This window comes from Pleurodeles waltl, chromosome 1_1 (assembly GCF_031143425.1).
Source record: "Pleurodeles waltl isolate 20211129_DDA chromosome 1_1, aPleWal1.hap1.20221129, whole genome shotgun sequence".
Classification (NCBI taxonomy): Eukaryota; Metazoa; Chordata; class Amphibia; order Caudata; family Salamandridae; genus Pleurodeles; species Pleurodeles waltl.
The window spans coordinates 437,805,490-437,818,414 of NC_090436.1; the positions used below are offsets into that span (position 1 = coordinate 437,805,490).

Below are 12,925 nucleotides of genomic sequence, written 5' to 3' on the forward strand. Positions count from 1 at the left end.
TAAATACACTGTAATACACTATATTTTGCTAATTTAATTATTTACTGAAAAGTCTACAGAGTATCGCAGTAATACCCAAATGCGCTATTTGACCTACTTGAAGAAGGGGGAGAGATAAAATACAGCTGAAAATATAGCTATGCATAGTGTGTGTGTGTGTGTGTGTGCGCGTGTATATGTGTGTGTGTGTTGTTTCTTGTTGTGTGACATGTGTGCTATTTGCTTAATATGCATGGCTTGTGTGATCTGTGTGCTATTTGCTTAGTATGCATGGCTTATTTTGCATCTGCGGTCTGTCTTTTTTGCTTAATATGTGGTGTGCTATGTGTTGACGTCTGTGTTTGCTGCATTCATAATTGGGTATGTAAATCTGGTTAGCAGGATTAGTTGTAAATCCTTCAACTTCAGCTGGTTATCTAGCAGGCATGATAATGTGCTTCTTATGACTTGTGTCCCTCTTAAAGGTGATGAGCTGGATGTGGAGCATGCAGTTCTCACTGTTTTACAATAAATGCCAGATCCCAAATATTTTCTTATCAAGTCACTCTCAGCTCTGCCTACTGCCAGTGTTGTGCAATATACAATGCACAATTGTACAATGTACAGCCCCTTACTAATGTACAACTAGGTTTGAACATATGTACCAGTACACTGCAGACTGCAATTTGTTTCCTAATCTGCAAGATTCCACAGTCATGCTATGTTGGGTTACCCTAGAGTTGTTCTTTGTTGTAGTAACTTTTATATTCCTGTTTCCTTTGCATTCTGGTATTTGTAGTTCTGAATGTATAATAAACATCAATTATTTTGTTTTCCTTTCAGAATATGGACGCCACCCCTCAACTTTCTACTGTTAAAAACGATATGAATATGACAGCACCGGAGTTAAATGTTTCTGACTTGCAGAACCGACTGGCGTTTATGGACATTAACTTTGAGAATTTGATCCCAGAAATGGAAAAAGAGTATATGGAAATCAAGAGAGTTTTGCCCAAGACTTACAACTTCAGGATGAGAAGTGAGGTGGAGAGATTGAGGTCATTCCTCTCTCTAAAACCTTTGTCTTCCTGGTCCCCTTCTAAAATGGCCAGTGCTGGCTTTTTTAGCACAGGCCTCAAGGACAGTATCCAGTGCTTCTGCTGTGGTTTGATTTTCTGCACAACAAGTCTCAGAAGACAACCCTACGACGATCACCTGAAACACAGACCTGACTGTAAATTCATTCAAGGCCAAGAAATAGGGAATATTGGCAAATATGAAGTGCGTGTCCAGAATGCAGAGGAGACCTCGTCACAAAATCCAGAAGTATACGGGACAGAGAATGCACGACTTGACTCCTTCAAGGAGTGGCCATTTTATGCCAGGATAGAACCAGGGGTGCTTGCAGAGGCAGGATTTTTCTTCAAAGGTATGAACCATTCATCATAAATACTTGCTGTTTATGCAATGTAAAGGCTAAAGTAATCATAATGCTTACAATTTTGCGAAGGCTTCTCTAATTGCGTATATGAGTGGGGGTGAGTAGGAAGAGCTTCTTGTGATGTGTAACACCTTTATGGAAGTGCAAAACATCAAACAGGATGGATCCCTGTTGAATGTAACTTGTTCATGGAGACACTTAGCACTGTTCCTAGGGCAATCGTCAGAGAGACATCTGACAAGGATTCATTAGGCTAGGTCAAAATATTTTCTAAAAATCTGCCATGAACTTCTTAGATCAGATCCACACATGAACAACATCTGACAAGGCCTCATTAGACAACTTCCAAATATAAAAAACTCATTAGATCAGTTCAAGTATAAACCTTCCTGGTTTATGGAGGAGTGTCGTTTTAACAATACTTTTGGACTCTCCTGTCTAGGTGTGATATTGCAAGTCTGGACAACATTCTAAAGATACCTGTACCTCTTAGAAGAAAGAGATATAGGCACAATAGACACCTTTCATGTCTTTCTACATAAGGGGATTGATTCTCTTGTAATAATTCACTACAAACTTTTAAAGCCATAGACTGCCCCTCGTGGATTAGCAGCCAGTGTTCGGGATTTGATATCGAAAACGTCTGCCATTGAAAATATGGTTTTGAAACTGCTAGCCAGTTTAAAAAAAAAAGTGATCTCTGATTCAATCCATCAGAAAGGATTTTGGTTTCTCTGTGCTGCAGTGTTCCCAAATATCTCACTTGTTATGGTTTTGGAATTAGACGAATGCGGTTAAAATTGATTCCTCGTGGTTTATGGATACAATTGCTAAATAAAGCATGGAAAATACAGTGATTCACTTGGGACTCATTTGGATAGGTATTCATCAGTTATTGGATGTTTGAATCACCCACAACATTATTTATACAAGTGAATTAATTACACTTTTGATATTTTATTGCCCTGTAGAAAGTGCAAGAGAAAGGGCATGTGAAATGAAACATAATATTTTGTACTATGCTTGATGATTGTGAACCGTAACTTCAATGTTTTCCTGCTCATGGTAACTCTGCTCACTGGATGTGCCTACCTCACAGGCAAAATGTGAAGTGTCTTTGCATCCGAGGCAAGGTTTTAGAAAATCTAGCTTGCTCTGCTGAAACTTTATATAATGTTGTTACTTTCAAGGGTTGTCTGCATTCCCTACTGGTAACTCACCCTAACACCTGCCTGAATTCTTTGTTAAGATCTACTCGTGTTTAATACTAGAAACTCAGATGAAGGGGGTGCATATCTTGTCACCTCCTATCCAAAGAAGCATTCAAAATCTATGAATGAAGAGCCGGATGTACTAATCTTTTTTGCAGTCACTAACATGAGTTGGAGTTTCCAACTGCAAAAATGCTTTTGGCCATGTACAATGTTGTTTTACTGACTTCGAAGGGGTATGCGACCGGATGCAATATTTGCCAAATACTGAATCAGTACCAGAGGTCCAGTTGCAAACTATTGAAAAGTTACAGATTTTCAAGCGGGAGTGGTAACTTATTCGCAATAGGGGCTCCTCCCCCCCTTTGTGAATTAGAGTACAACTTTTAAGGGAGGTAGTCATTAGCCCAGAGGTTTACTCCAAACTCTCACTAATATTTAGAAAGAAGTCATTTTTTTTAAAGCAGCCCACTTCCTTTAACCTCAGGTGCCAGGCCTTTTTTTGGCTATTTGGGACAGTTCGAGTTTAGGCCCTCATAACTTAAGGTCCCCATAAGCTACCCACGCCAAATTTGCGTCCTTTTTTCCAACATTCTAGGGATTCTAGAGGTACCCAGAGTTTGCGGGTTCCCCAGGAGGAGACCAAGAAATGGGAAAAAGGGCCGCAGAAGAAGGCTTCTGTTTTTTTTCCCTGGAAATAGCATCAAAAAAGGGTTTGCGGTGCTAAAATCACCTTCTTCCTAGCTTTCAGGAACAGGCAGATGAATCAGAAACCACATTTTTCAACACAGTTTTGGCATTTTACTGGGACATTCCCCATTTTTTCTATTTTTTGTGCTTTTAGCCTCCTTCCAATTAGTGACAGAAATGGGTCTGAAACCAGTGCTGGATCCAGGACAGCTAAACATTTCTGAAAAGTATACAAAAGTTTGAATTCAGCAAGGGGTCATTTGTGTAGATCCTACAAGGTTTTTCCTACAGAAAATAACAGCAGAAATAAAAATATATTGAAATTGAGGTGGAAGAAACAGCCCTTTCTCTCACGTTTTATCCTGTAAATTTTTCTGCGATGTCAGATTTTTAAAAGCACGTCTGCTGGACTCTTCTGGTTGCAGGGATATATAGGGCTTGTAACTTCATCAAGAACTCTTAAGTACCCAGAGCCAATAAAAGAGCTGCACCTTGCAGTGGGTTTTCATTGTATACCGGGTATACAGCAATTCATTTGGTGAAATATAAAGAGTGAAAAATAGGTATCAAGGAAACGTTTGTATTTCCAAAATGGGCACAAAATAAGGTGTTGAGGATCAGTTCATATTTCTGAATTCTGGAGTCCCCATAGTAGCATGTGAATTACAGGGCTTTTTTACACACTGTCTTACATTTGGAAGGAAAGAATATAGAGAAAAACAAGGGGCAATAACACTTGTTCTTCTATTCTGTGTTCCCCCAAGTCTCCCAATAAAAAAGGTACCTCACTTGCGTGGGTAGGCCTAATGCCAGCAACAGGAAATGCAACATGGACACATCAGATTTTTACAATGAAATCTGGTGTTTTTTGGAAAGTGCCTAGCTGTGGATTATGGCCTCTAGCTCAACCTACACCTAGGGAAACCTACCAAACCTGTGCATTTTTCAAAACTAGACACCTAGGGGAATCAAGTATGGGGTGACTTGTGGGGCTCTCACCAGGTTCTTTTACCCAGAATCCTTTGCAAACCTATAAGGGGACGCAAATAGGTTGATTAACCTTTTGACTCGCAATTAAGATGTTTTTACCTTAGCTACAGTACATGTAGATCAATATTCAATAATCAATACACAATATCAATAATCAACAACAATCAATAAGAGTAATAATCAATAGTCAGTAATTGTCACGCACCATGACCTTTCAGTCATGAATAACCACACCTTTTAGTAAAAGTTAGAATATTTATTTCCTATAATAACAATGCTAAAGTCATGTAGATTAATATCAAAATCAAATGAAACACATACAGAAACAATGCTGGCTGTCCAAAGCAGCGGAAGAAACGCAATCTAATCAAAGCTTGAACTACAACACATTCTAAGGTTACGGTGCAAATTAATAACAAAGTAAACTGCGTCAAAGTGATTACATACATTCGAATTCAGCAGAGAAATTCATCAAGCCTCATTCCCTATTAGCATAATTTCCAGTAGTGAGGATCCTTAACTAACATCAGATTAGCATCGGCATGTTGGGCTTCATGCAAAACAATTTAGTAACATAAATTTGGAAAAACATCTAACTATGGCTCTATCAAAACAGCGCAGTTGGTACCTAGAAAGAAAAAAAACAAATACGCATGATAATCAACAATCTAATTCATAATACCTATCCTCAATGTGGATCAGCAAGCAGGGTCAGTCTTCATCCTCAGGACATCAGTCGATCAGCAAGGCATCAGGAATCAGCATCAAAGTTCAGAAAACGCAAAGACCTTAAGCAGTAAAGTTAAACATGTCTCTTGTCAGGACGTAAAAGTGGGCAAGAATGAGCTATGGCAAATGTAGAATGCTTAAAGTAAAATGCATTAGGCAGAATGTTGGGTTCTTCTCAGTGCAGTCCCGTTAAATTAAAATTACTAAAACTATATCCCAAATCCCTATTGGTCAGTTATTCGAATGTTCACACTTTGTCCAATAAAACTAAAACTCAAAATCCATTAATTCTACTATTACTCTGTTCACATGTCGTTGATTGGTTGCCCTGCAATGTCCTCATCATCTGGCTTGTCAGGTAACAATATTGTTGCAGCTTCTACTCCAGACAGTATCTCCATTGTTCTCCTCCTGAGAAAGTCAGTCTCACACACATTACACACAAAATGGTACATTAGCAAGAACAGCATCTTCTACCAGACGGTTCTCATGAGAACCTTCAGTTATGAGCACATTTAAACAAGGCAAAATGGAAAATCACAGTTTAACGGGAAACATCCGGAACAACGATTCCTAAACCACGAAGTCGTGGAAAACGAAAGCGAAAACGTTTTTGTTTTGCACGACTTCCTGGTTTTCGTGCCTTAACCACGCATGTGTGAACCACGTGCATGCGTGGTTAAGGCACAGAAGAAGGGATTCGACGCAATGAAGGAGGAGGTACGTTGGGCTGGGATTGGGGCTGTTTTTTTGGGTGATTGGGTTAGGGGGGATCGGGGGGGTTAGGGTTTAGGGGGGTCAGGGTTTAGGTTTTAGGGGTGGGTTGGGGGGTCGGGGTGCTTTAGGTTTTAGGTGCGGGGTGGGGACTCGGTATTTTTAGTTTTTGGCAGTGGGGTAGGGGGCTTGGTGTGATTGGGGTTTAGGGGGGATGGGGTAGGGGTTTAGGTTTAAGGGGTGGGTTGGGGTGCTTTAGCTTTTAGTGGAGGGGGTTGTGGTAATTTTGGGGGTGGGGGTTGTGAGGGTGGAGGGGGTCACTGTACTTTTTAGGGGTGGGGGGCTAGGGGGTAAGCATGCTGGAACCCTGCATGCTGATCACTAATGCCTTTACCACGAATGCCTTTACAATGAAAAATCGTTGTAAAGGCATTCGTGGTAAAGGCAGTAGTGATACCAATGAGTTCGTTGTTTGGAACTCGTTGTTGAGCCATTGGTGCTTGAAGCACTCGTGGTTTCAACATATAACCCAGTTTAACTCTCTAGGACAGCCATTTATTAAACGTTAAGAAATACAGCTTTGACATGAGGCCTGGCAAGCAGGCCAAGACCTGCGCTAAGTTAAAGCCTACAATTAATAAAGCTAGGACATAATGCATAACCTTTAATATGACATATTACTGGATTAGTCAAACATATATTCAACATTTCACAATATTAAACTACTACTAAGTACACTTTGTGAACGTTGGTGGCCACTCTTCGTAATCACATGTTCAAACATGTGCATTATTTTTCTACGTTATTATTTTTTCGACACAAACCCATTATACAGAATACATGAACACTCATTAATAATTTTTATTAAAACACCTGCGCTAGAAATCCTCAATTTTTCATCACATTTCGGTGACAGAAAGTTCTGGAATCTGAGAGGAGACACAAATTTCCTTCCACCCAGCATTACCCCAAGTCTCCCAATAAAAACGTCACCTCACTTGTGTGGGTTGGCCTAGTGCCCGCGATAGGAAATGCCCCAAAACACAACATGGACACATCACATTTTCCCAAAGAAAACTGACCTGTTTTTTGCAAAGTACCTAGCTGTGGATTTTGGCCTCTAGCTCAGCCGGCACCCAGGGAAACCTACAAAACCTGTGCATTTTGGAAAACTAGACACCTATGGAAATCCAGGATGGGGTGACTTGTGGGGCTTTCACCAGGTTCTGTTACCCAGAATCCTTTGCAAACCTCAAACTTTGGCAAAAAAACACTTTTCCTCACATTTCGGTGATAGAAAGATCTGGAATGTGAGGGGAGACACAAACTTCCTTCCACCCAGCATTCCCCCAGGTCTCCTGATAAAAATGGTACCTCACTTGTGTGGGTAGGCCTAGGGTCCGCAACAGAAAAAACCCCAAAACACTACTTGGGCACATCGAAATTGTCAAATACAAAACTACCTGTTGCAGGGGGGAGGGGCACCTGCGTTTTTGGTCCTGGACACAGGAGCCATCTAGGGAAAGCTACCAAACCCAGACATTTCTGAAAACTAGACACCCGAGGGAGTCCAGGGAGGTGTGACTTCCATGGATCCCCCTGTGTTTTCTTACCCAGAATCCTCAGCAAACCTGAAATCTAGCTTTAAAAAAATCACAATTTTCCCACATTTCTGTGTGGGATCACCGCACCAGCACAAATTTCCTACCACCCAACATTCCCCTCAGTCTGAAATGATACCTCACTTGTGTAGGTGGGCCAAGTGCCTGTGACAGGTAAGAGACAAAAAATTTCTGAAATTGAGGGGATGCCAAAGCGGGTCCAAAAGGGCAGTTTGAAAAAAAAAAATGTTAGGCTGACGAGTGGTACAAAATCTTTATGAGTATAGATGAGACTGCTGGGTGGTAGGAATTTGTGGATTCCTGCAGATTCCAGAAGGTTCCATCACAAAAAATGTGGGGAAAATTTGTGATGTCAAGCAAAGTTGCAGCCCTCACCCTTCGAAATGGGATGATTTTGAGAGTTAGCCAAGCTCTCATGGCCCTAATGTGAAATCAAAACTCAAAATATTCAAATGTCCTCTTGCTTGCCGTTGGGATAAGATCTTTTAGTATGCTGGGGGAGAACTGAAAGACTGGTACCCCCTTCAGTTGGGGTGGGGGCGTAACCATGTCCATACTGGTTGGTAGCCACCACCCCACTATTTTTAAAAAATGTTTTAAATTCCCTGGCATCTAGTAGGTTGGGGGTAATTTCCAAAACAACTTTGTCCCCATTTATTTGGGGTGAAGATACAGCCATACCACCACCCACTTAAAAAAAAAAAAAATCTTGTCTGGTGGGCTTTCTGCCCCCCTTGGGGGCATATGGGCCTTACAAAAATAACCCGATCTGCCCTCAAGGGGGGCAAAAATGGCCAACAGTAATGTACCCCCATGGGGAGCGACCCTTGCCCAAGGCGCTGCCCCCCCCAAACAAAACACACACACACCAATCCCTGGTGCTTAAGTGGTTTCTGCCCCCCCACCCCCCTGGGGTAGATCGGCCTAATAGAAGTAGGCGGATCAAGGGGGGCAGAAATGGCCTAAAATAAATCGCCTCCCCCCATCAGGAGCGAACTAAGGGGTCATTCCCCATCAGTAAAAAAAAAAATCCCTGGTACCTAGTGGTAATTAAAATAGGCCGATCTGCCCCCCTTGCCTAAGGGGTCGCTCCCCTTGCGTGAAACTGAAGTGAAAAAAATCTCTCTGGTGTCTAGTGGCTTCTGCCACTCCCGAGTGGCAGATCGGCCTAATTAAAATAGGCCAATCTGCCCCCAGGATGGGCAGAAATAGCCTAATAAAAAATTGCCTTGCTCAAGGGGTCCCTCCCCTTTATTGATTATGTGTTAAAAAAAAAAAAAAGTCCCTTGTGTCTAGTGGCTTGGGGCAGAAAAGGCCTGATTAAAAATTGCCCCCAAGGGTAGTGACCCTTGTCAAAGGGGTCGCTCCCCTTCGTTATTTATAAAACAAATACAAAATCCCTGGTGTCTAGTGGGCATTTCTGCAGCCCGATCGCTTCACGATTGGGCTGCAGAAATGCACAAAGAGACATGACAGGAAAGGCCTTTCCTTTCTTTTAATGCCTCTGCCTGCCCCAACCCCCCAATCGGAAGAGAAACGCTTTGTATTTCTCTTCCATTTCGCGCTGGAAGCTCAGTGGCCTCTGATGAGGTCAGCGTGTGATTGCGCGCTGATGTCATCAGACGTCACTGGGAGGTGGCGGGGGCTCAGGGTGGAAGGGGAAGCGATTCCCCTTCCATCCCTGCCCATGGGATGGGGGTGGGAGGCTCAGAGGGGGAGCGCTAGCGCTCCACCTTGAGCCAGGCCCAGGACGTAACGGTTACGTCCTTGGCACTTCAGCGCAGCAACCAAGGACGTAACCGTTACGTCCATGGGGGGGAAGGGGTTAAGGAAATTTAGCTGCTTTAAAAAAGCTTTTTCTTTTTTTAGAGTAGAGCCTGCGAGTGCATGCGCTAACACATGCGTCTCACTTGAGAGACTGTTGTGTACAGCAAAGGGCTTGGAGTCCTCCTGTCGCTCACCATATATTGGTTTGCATGGCACTCTACTTTACAGCCTCGTAATTTGTCAAGGCACGCGTCGCATTATTTCCGTTCCTCTATGTGGAGCAGGGATCAAGCACTGATTGATTCAATTTAATTAGTGCCCGTCTGCTGCTCCCGATGTGATTGAGGTACTATTTTGTTCCTTTTTAACTTCTATTGCCCCACAAACAGAAGGCTTGTTACTGGCAAAAATATGCCCAGCAGGGCAAACAAAATTGCAAGTTTATATTTTAAAGCCAACTTTCTTTTATTTTGCCTAGTCATCTTTCCTCACTTTGCACCTTTGTCGTTGCTCGTGGGCACTCTTCTCAAAAGAGGAAAACTTGTTCGAAATATTGCAAAGCGACAGTGTTTCTTTATTATGAGTAATCTCTGAATGACGTTTTAACATGTGATCATGCAGTCCACCCACTCAAATCCATCCCACACCAATTTACCCCAATCCAGTCCACTGTACTCCAACACACCCCACCCCAATTCTCCCCACCCTACTCAAAAACAATCTGCACCATTCCAAAGCAATCTGCTCTATTTCGCCCCACTCTAACCAAAAACAATCTGCACCACTCCAAAGCAATCTGCCCTATTCCAATCCAAAACAATCTGCCCCACTCCAATCCGTGCCACTCCAGTATACCCCACTCCAATCCAAAACAATCCACCTCACTTCAATCTGCCCTATTCCAATCCAAAACAGTCTGCCCCACTCCAGTCCAAAACAACCTGCCCCACTCCAATTCACCCCACTCTAATCAAAAACAATCTGCACCACTCTAAAGCAATCTGCCCCACTCCAATTTGCCTCCTGTAATAAAAAAAATCTGCACCACTCCAAAGCAATCTGCCTCACTCCAATTCACACCACTCTAATCTAGAACAATCTGCACCACTCCAAAGCAATCTGCCCCACTCCAATTTGCCCCAATCTAATACAAAAAATTCTGCACTACTCCAATCTAAAACAATTTTCCCCACTCATTTGCCCCACTCCAATCCAAAACAATTTGCCATACCCCAATCCAAAATAATCTGCCCCACACCAATTTAAAAAAATCTGCCCCACTCCAATCCACAACAATCTGTCCCTTTCCAATCCAAACCAATCTGTCCCACTCCAATCCAAACCAATCTGCCCCACTCCAATCCAAAACCTTTTGCCCCACTCCAATCCAAAACAATCTGGTCCACCTGAGTCAAAACAATATGTACCACTCCAGTCCAAGACAATCCGCCCTACTCCAATCCAAAACAAATCTGCCTCTCTCCAAGCCACCCCACTCTAGTCCAAAACAATCTGCCCCACTCCAATCCAGAAGGATCCGCCCCACTCCAGTCTGCCCCACTCCAGGGTGCCCCAATCCAATCCGCCCCAATCCAATCCAAAGCAATGTGCCCCACTTCAATCAAACAAAAACAGCTCCACTCCAACCAGCCCCACTACAATCCCAAACAACCCACTGCAATCCAAAACAATGGGGGTTATTACAACTTTGGAGGAGGTGTTAATCCGTCCCAAATGTGACGGATATACCACCAGCCGTATTACGAGTTCCATAGGATATAATGGACTCGTAATACGGCTGGTGGTATATCCATCACTTTACCGTCACTTTTGGGACGGATTAACACCTCCTCCAAAGTTGTAATAACCCCCAATATGTCCAAATTCAATCCACCTCACCCCATTGCATCCCACTCCATCCCAATTCAACCCACTCCAGTCAACTACAATCCAGCCCACTACAACACAGTACACCCCACACCATTCCAATCCATCCCAAACCAGCCGAGTCCGATCTATCCCACTCCAATGCAATACACATCACCACAATCCACCACATACCAATCCACTCCAGTCCAGACATCCCCCTTCAAGTCCACCCCACTCCAATCCAACCCAGCCCACTCCAACCCAACCCAATCCAACCCACCACACTCCATTCATCCCACCACACTCCAATCGTCCCATCGTACTCCAATCCAACCCACCCCACTCCAATCAAGTTCAATGCTACTCAATCCACCTCACTCCTATACAATTTACCCCACTCCAATACAATACACTTTAATCCACCTCACTCAGTCCAGTCCACATTAATCTACCCTACTCCAGTCAAATCTACTGCACTCCAAACCAACTTAATCCAACCCACTTCAATCCAGGACACCCTACGCCAATCTAATCCAATCCACCCCACTCCAATCCAGTTGATGCCACACCAACCCAATACAATCCAGTCCACTTCACCACACAATCCACTCCACCCCAGCTCAATCCAATCCACCCCACTCAATCCAATCCACCCCATTACACCCTAATTCAAGCCATCACACCCAAATATGCCCAACTCAATCCAATCCACGCCACTCAATACACTCCACAACACCCCACCCCACTCTAATCAAATCCACAGCTACCCAATCCCCCTCACTAAAATACAATCCACCCCACTCCATTACAATCTACTTTAATCCACCCCACTCAGGCCAGTCCACATTAATCCACCCTACTCCAGTCAAATCTAAACCCACGCCAAACCTCCTTCATCTACCTTACTTTAATCCAGTACACCCCTCTCCAATCCAGTACACCCCTCTCCAATCCAGTCCACCCCACATCAATCCACTCCACTCCAATCCACCCCAATCCAATCTAATTCACCCCAATCCAGTCAACGCCACCCCAATCAACCTCACCCCATCACACCCCAATCCACCCACTCAATCCAATCCACTCCACTCAATCCAATCCACCCCACTCAATCCAGTCCACTCCACCCACTGTAGTCCACCCCACTCCAGACCACCCCATGCCAATCTAATCCACCTCACCTCAATGCAATCCACCCCAGTCCAACCCATCAATCCATCCTAGCCTAATCCACCCAACCCCAATCCAAACCACCCTGTTTCAATCCAATCCATCCCAACCCATTTCAATCCAATACACTTCACTCTAATCCACCCCACTCCACTCCAATCCATCCCACCCCAGTTCAGTCCACCACGCTCCTATCCAATCAATTCAGCCTACCCCACTCCAATCCACTCCACTCCAACACAATACACTCCACCCCACTACAATTCACCCCACCCCAGCCCAATCCTCCCCACCCCAGTTCAGCACACCCTACTCCAATCCAATCACCCCACCGCACCCTAATCCAATCCACCGTAATTCAATCCAACACACGCCACCCAAATCCAATCCACCACACCCTAATCCAATCCACCCCATCTCCATTCCACCCACTGACTCCAATCTGCCAGTCTACTCCAGTCCACACACTCACTCCAATCCACCACTCTACTCCAGTCCACCCACTCTATCTCAATCTGATCCACCCCACCTCATCCAGGTTCGCTCCGCCTGCTCCAATCCATCCAGCCCACCCAATCCAATCCACCCACTCCAATCCACTCCACTCCAGTCCAATCTAATATAATCCACCCCACTCCAGTCCGATCTACTCTAATCCACCCCACTCCAATCCACTCGAATCCACCCCTCTCCATTCCAATCTAATCGACCTCACTCCAGCTCAATCTAATCGACACCACCCC

General features: G+C 44.0%; 1 protein-coding gene across 1 annotated transcript in view; it reads left to right on the forward strand.

The window, feature by feature from the left end:
- LOC138284976 (baculoviral IAP repeat-containing protein 1-like) overlaps nucleotides 1–12,925 on the forward strand; it is a 796,353-nt gene that overhangs the window by 57,960 nt on the left and 725,468 nt on the right. Inside the window, exon 2 of the mRNA XM_069224352.1 lies at nucleotides 823–1,408. Coding sequence (XP_069080453.1) covers nucleotides 826–1,408 — 583 coding nt within the window. The 5' untranslated portion in view covers nucleotides 823–825. The remainder of the gene's footprint in view (nucleotides 1–822; nucleotides 1,409–12,925) is intronic.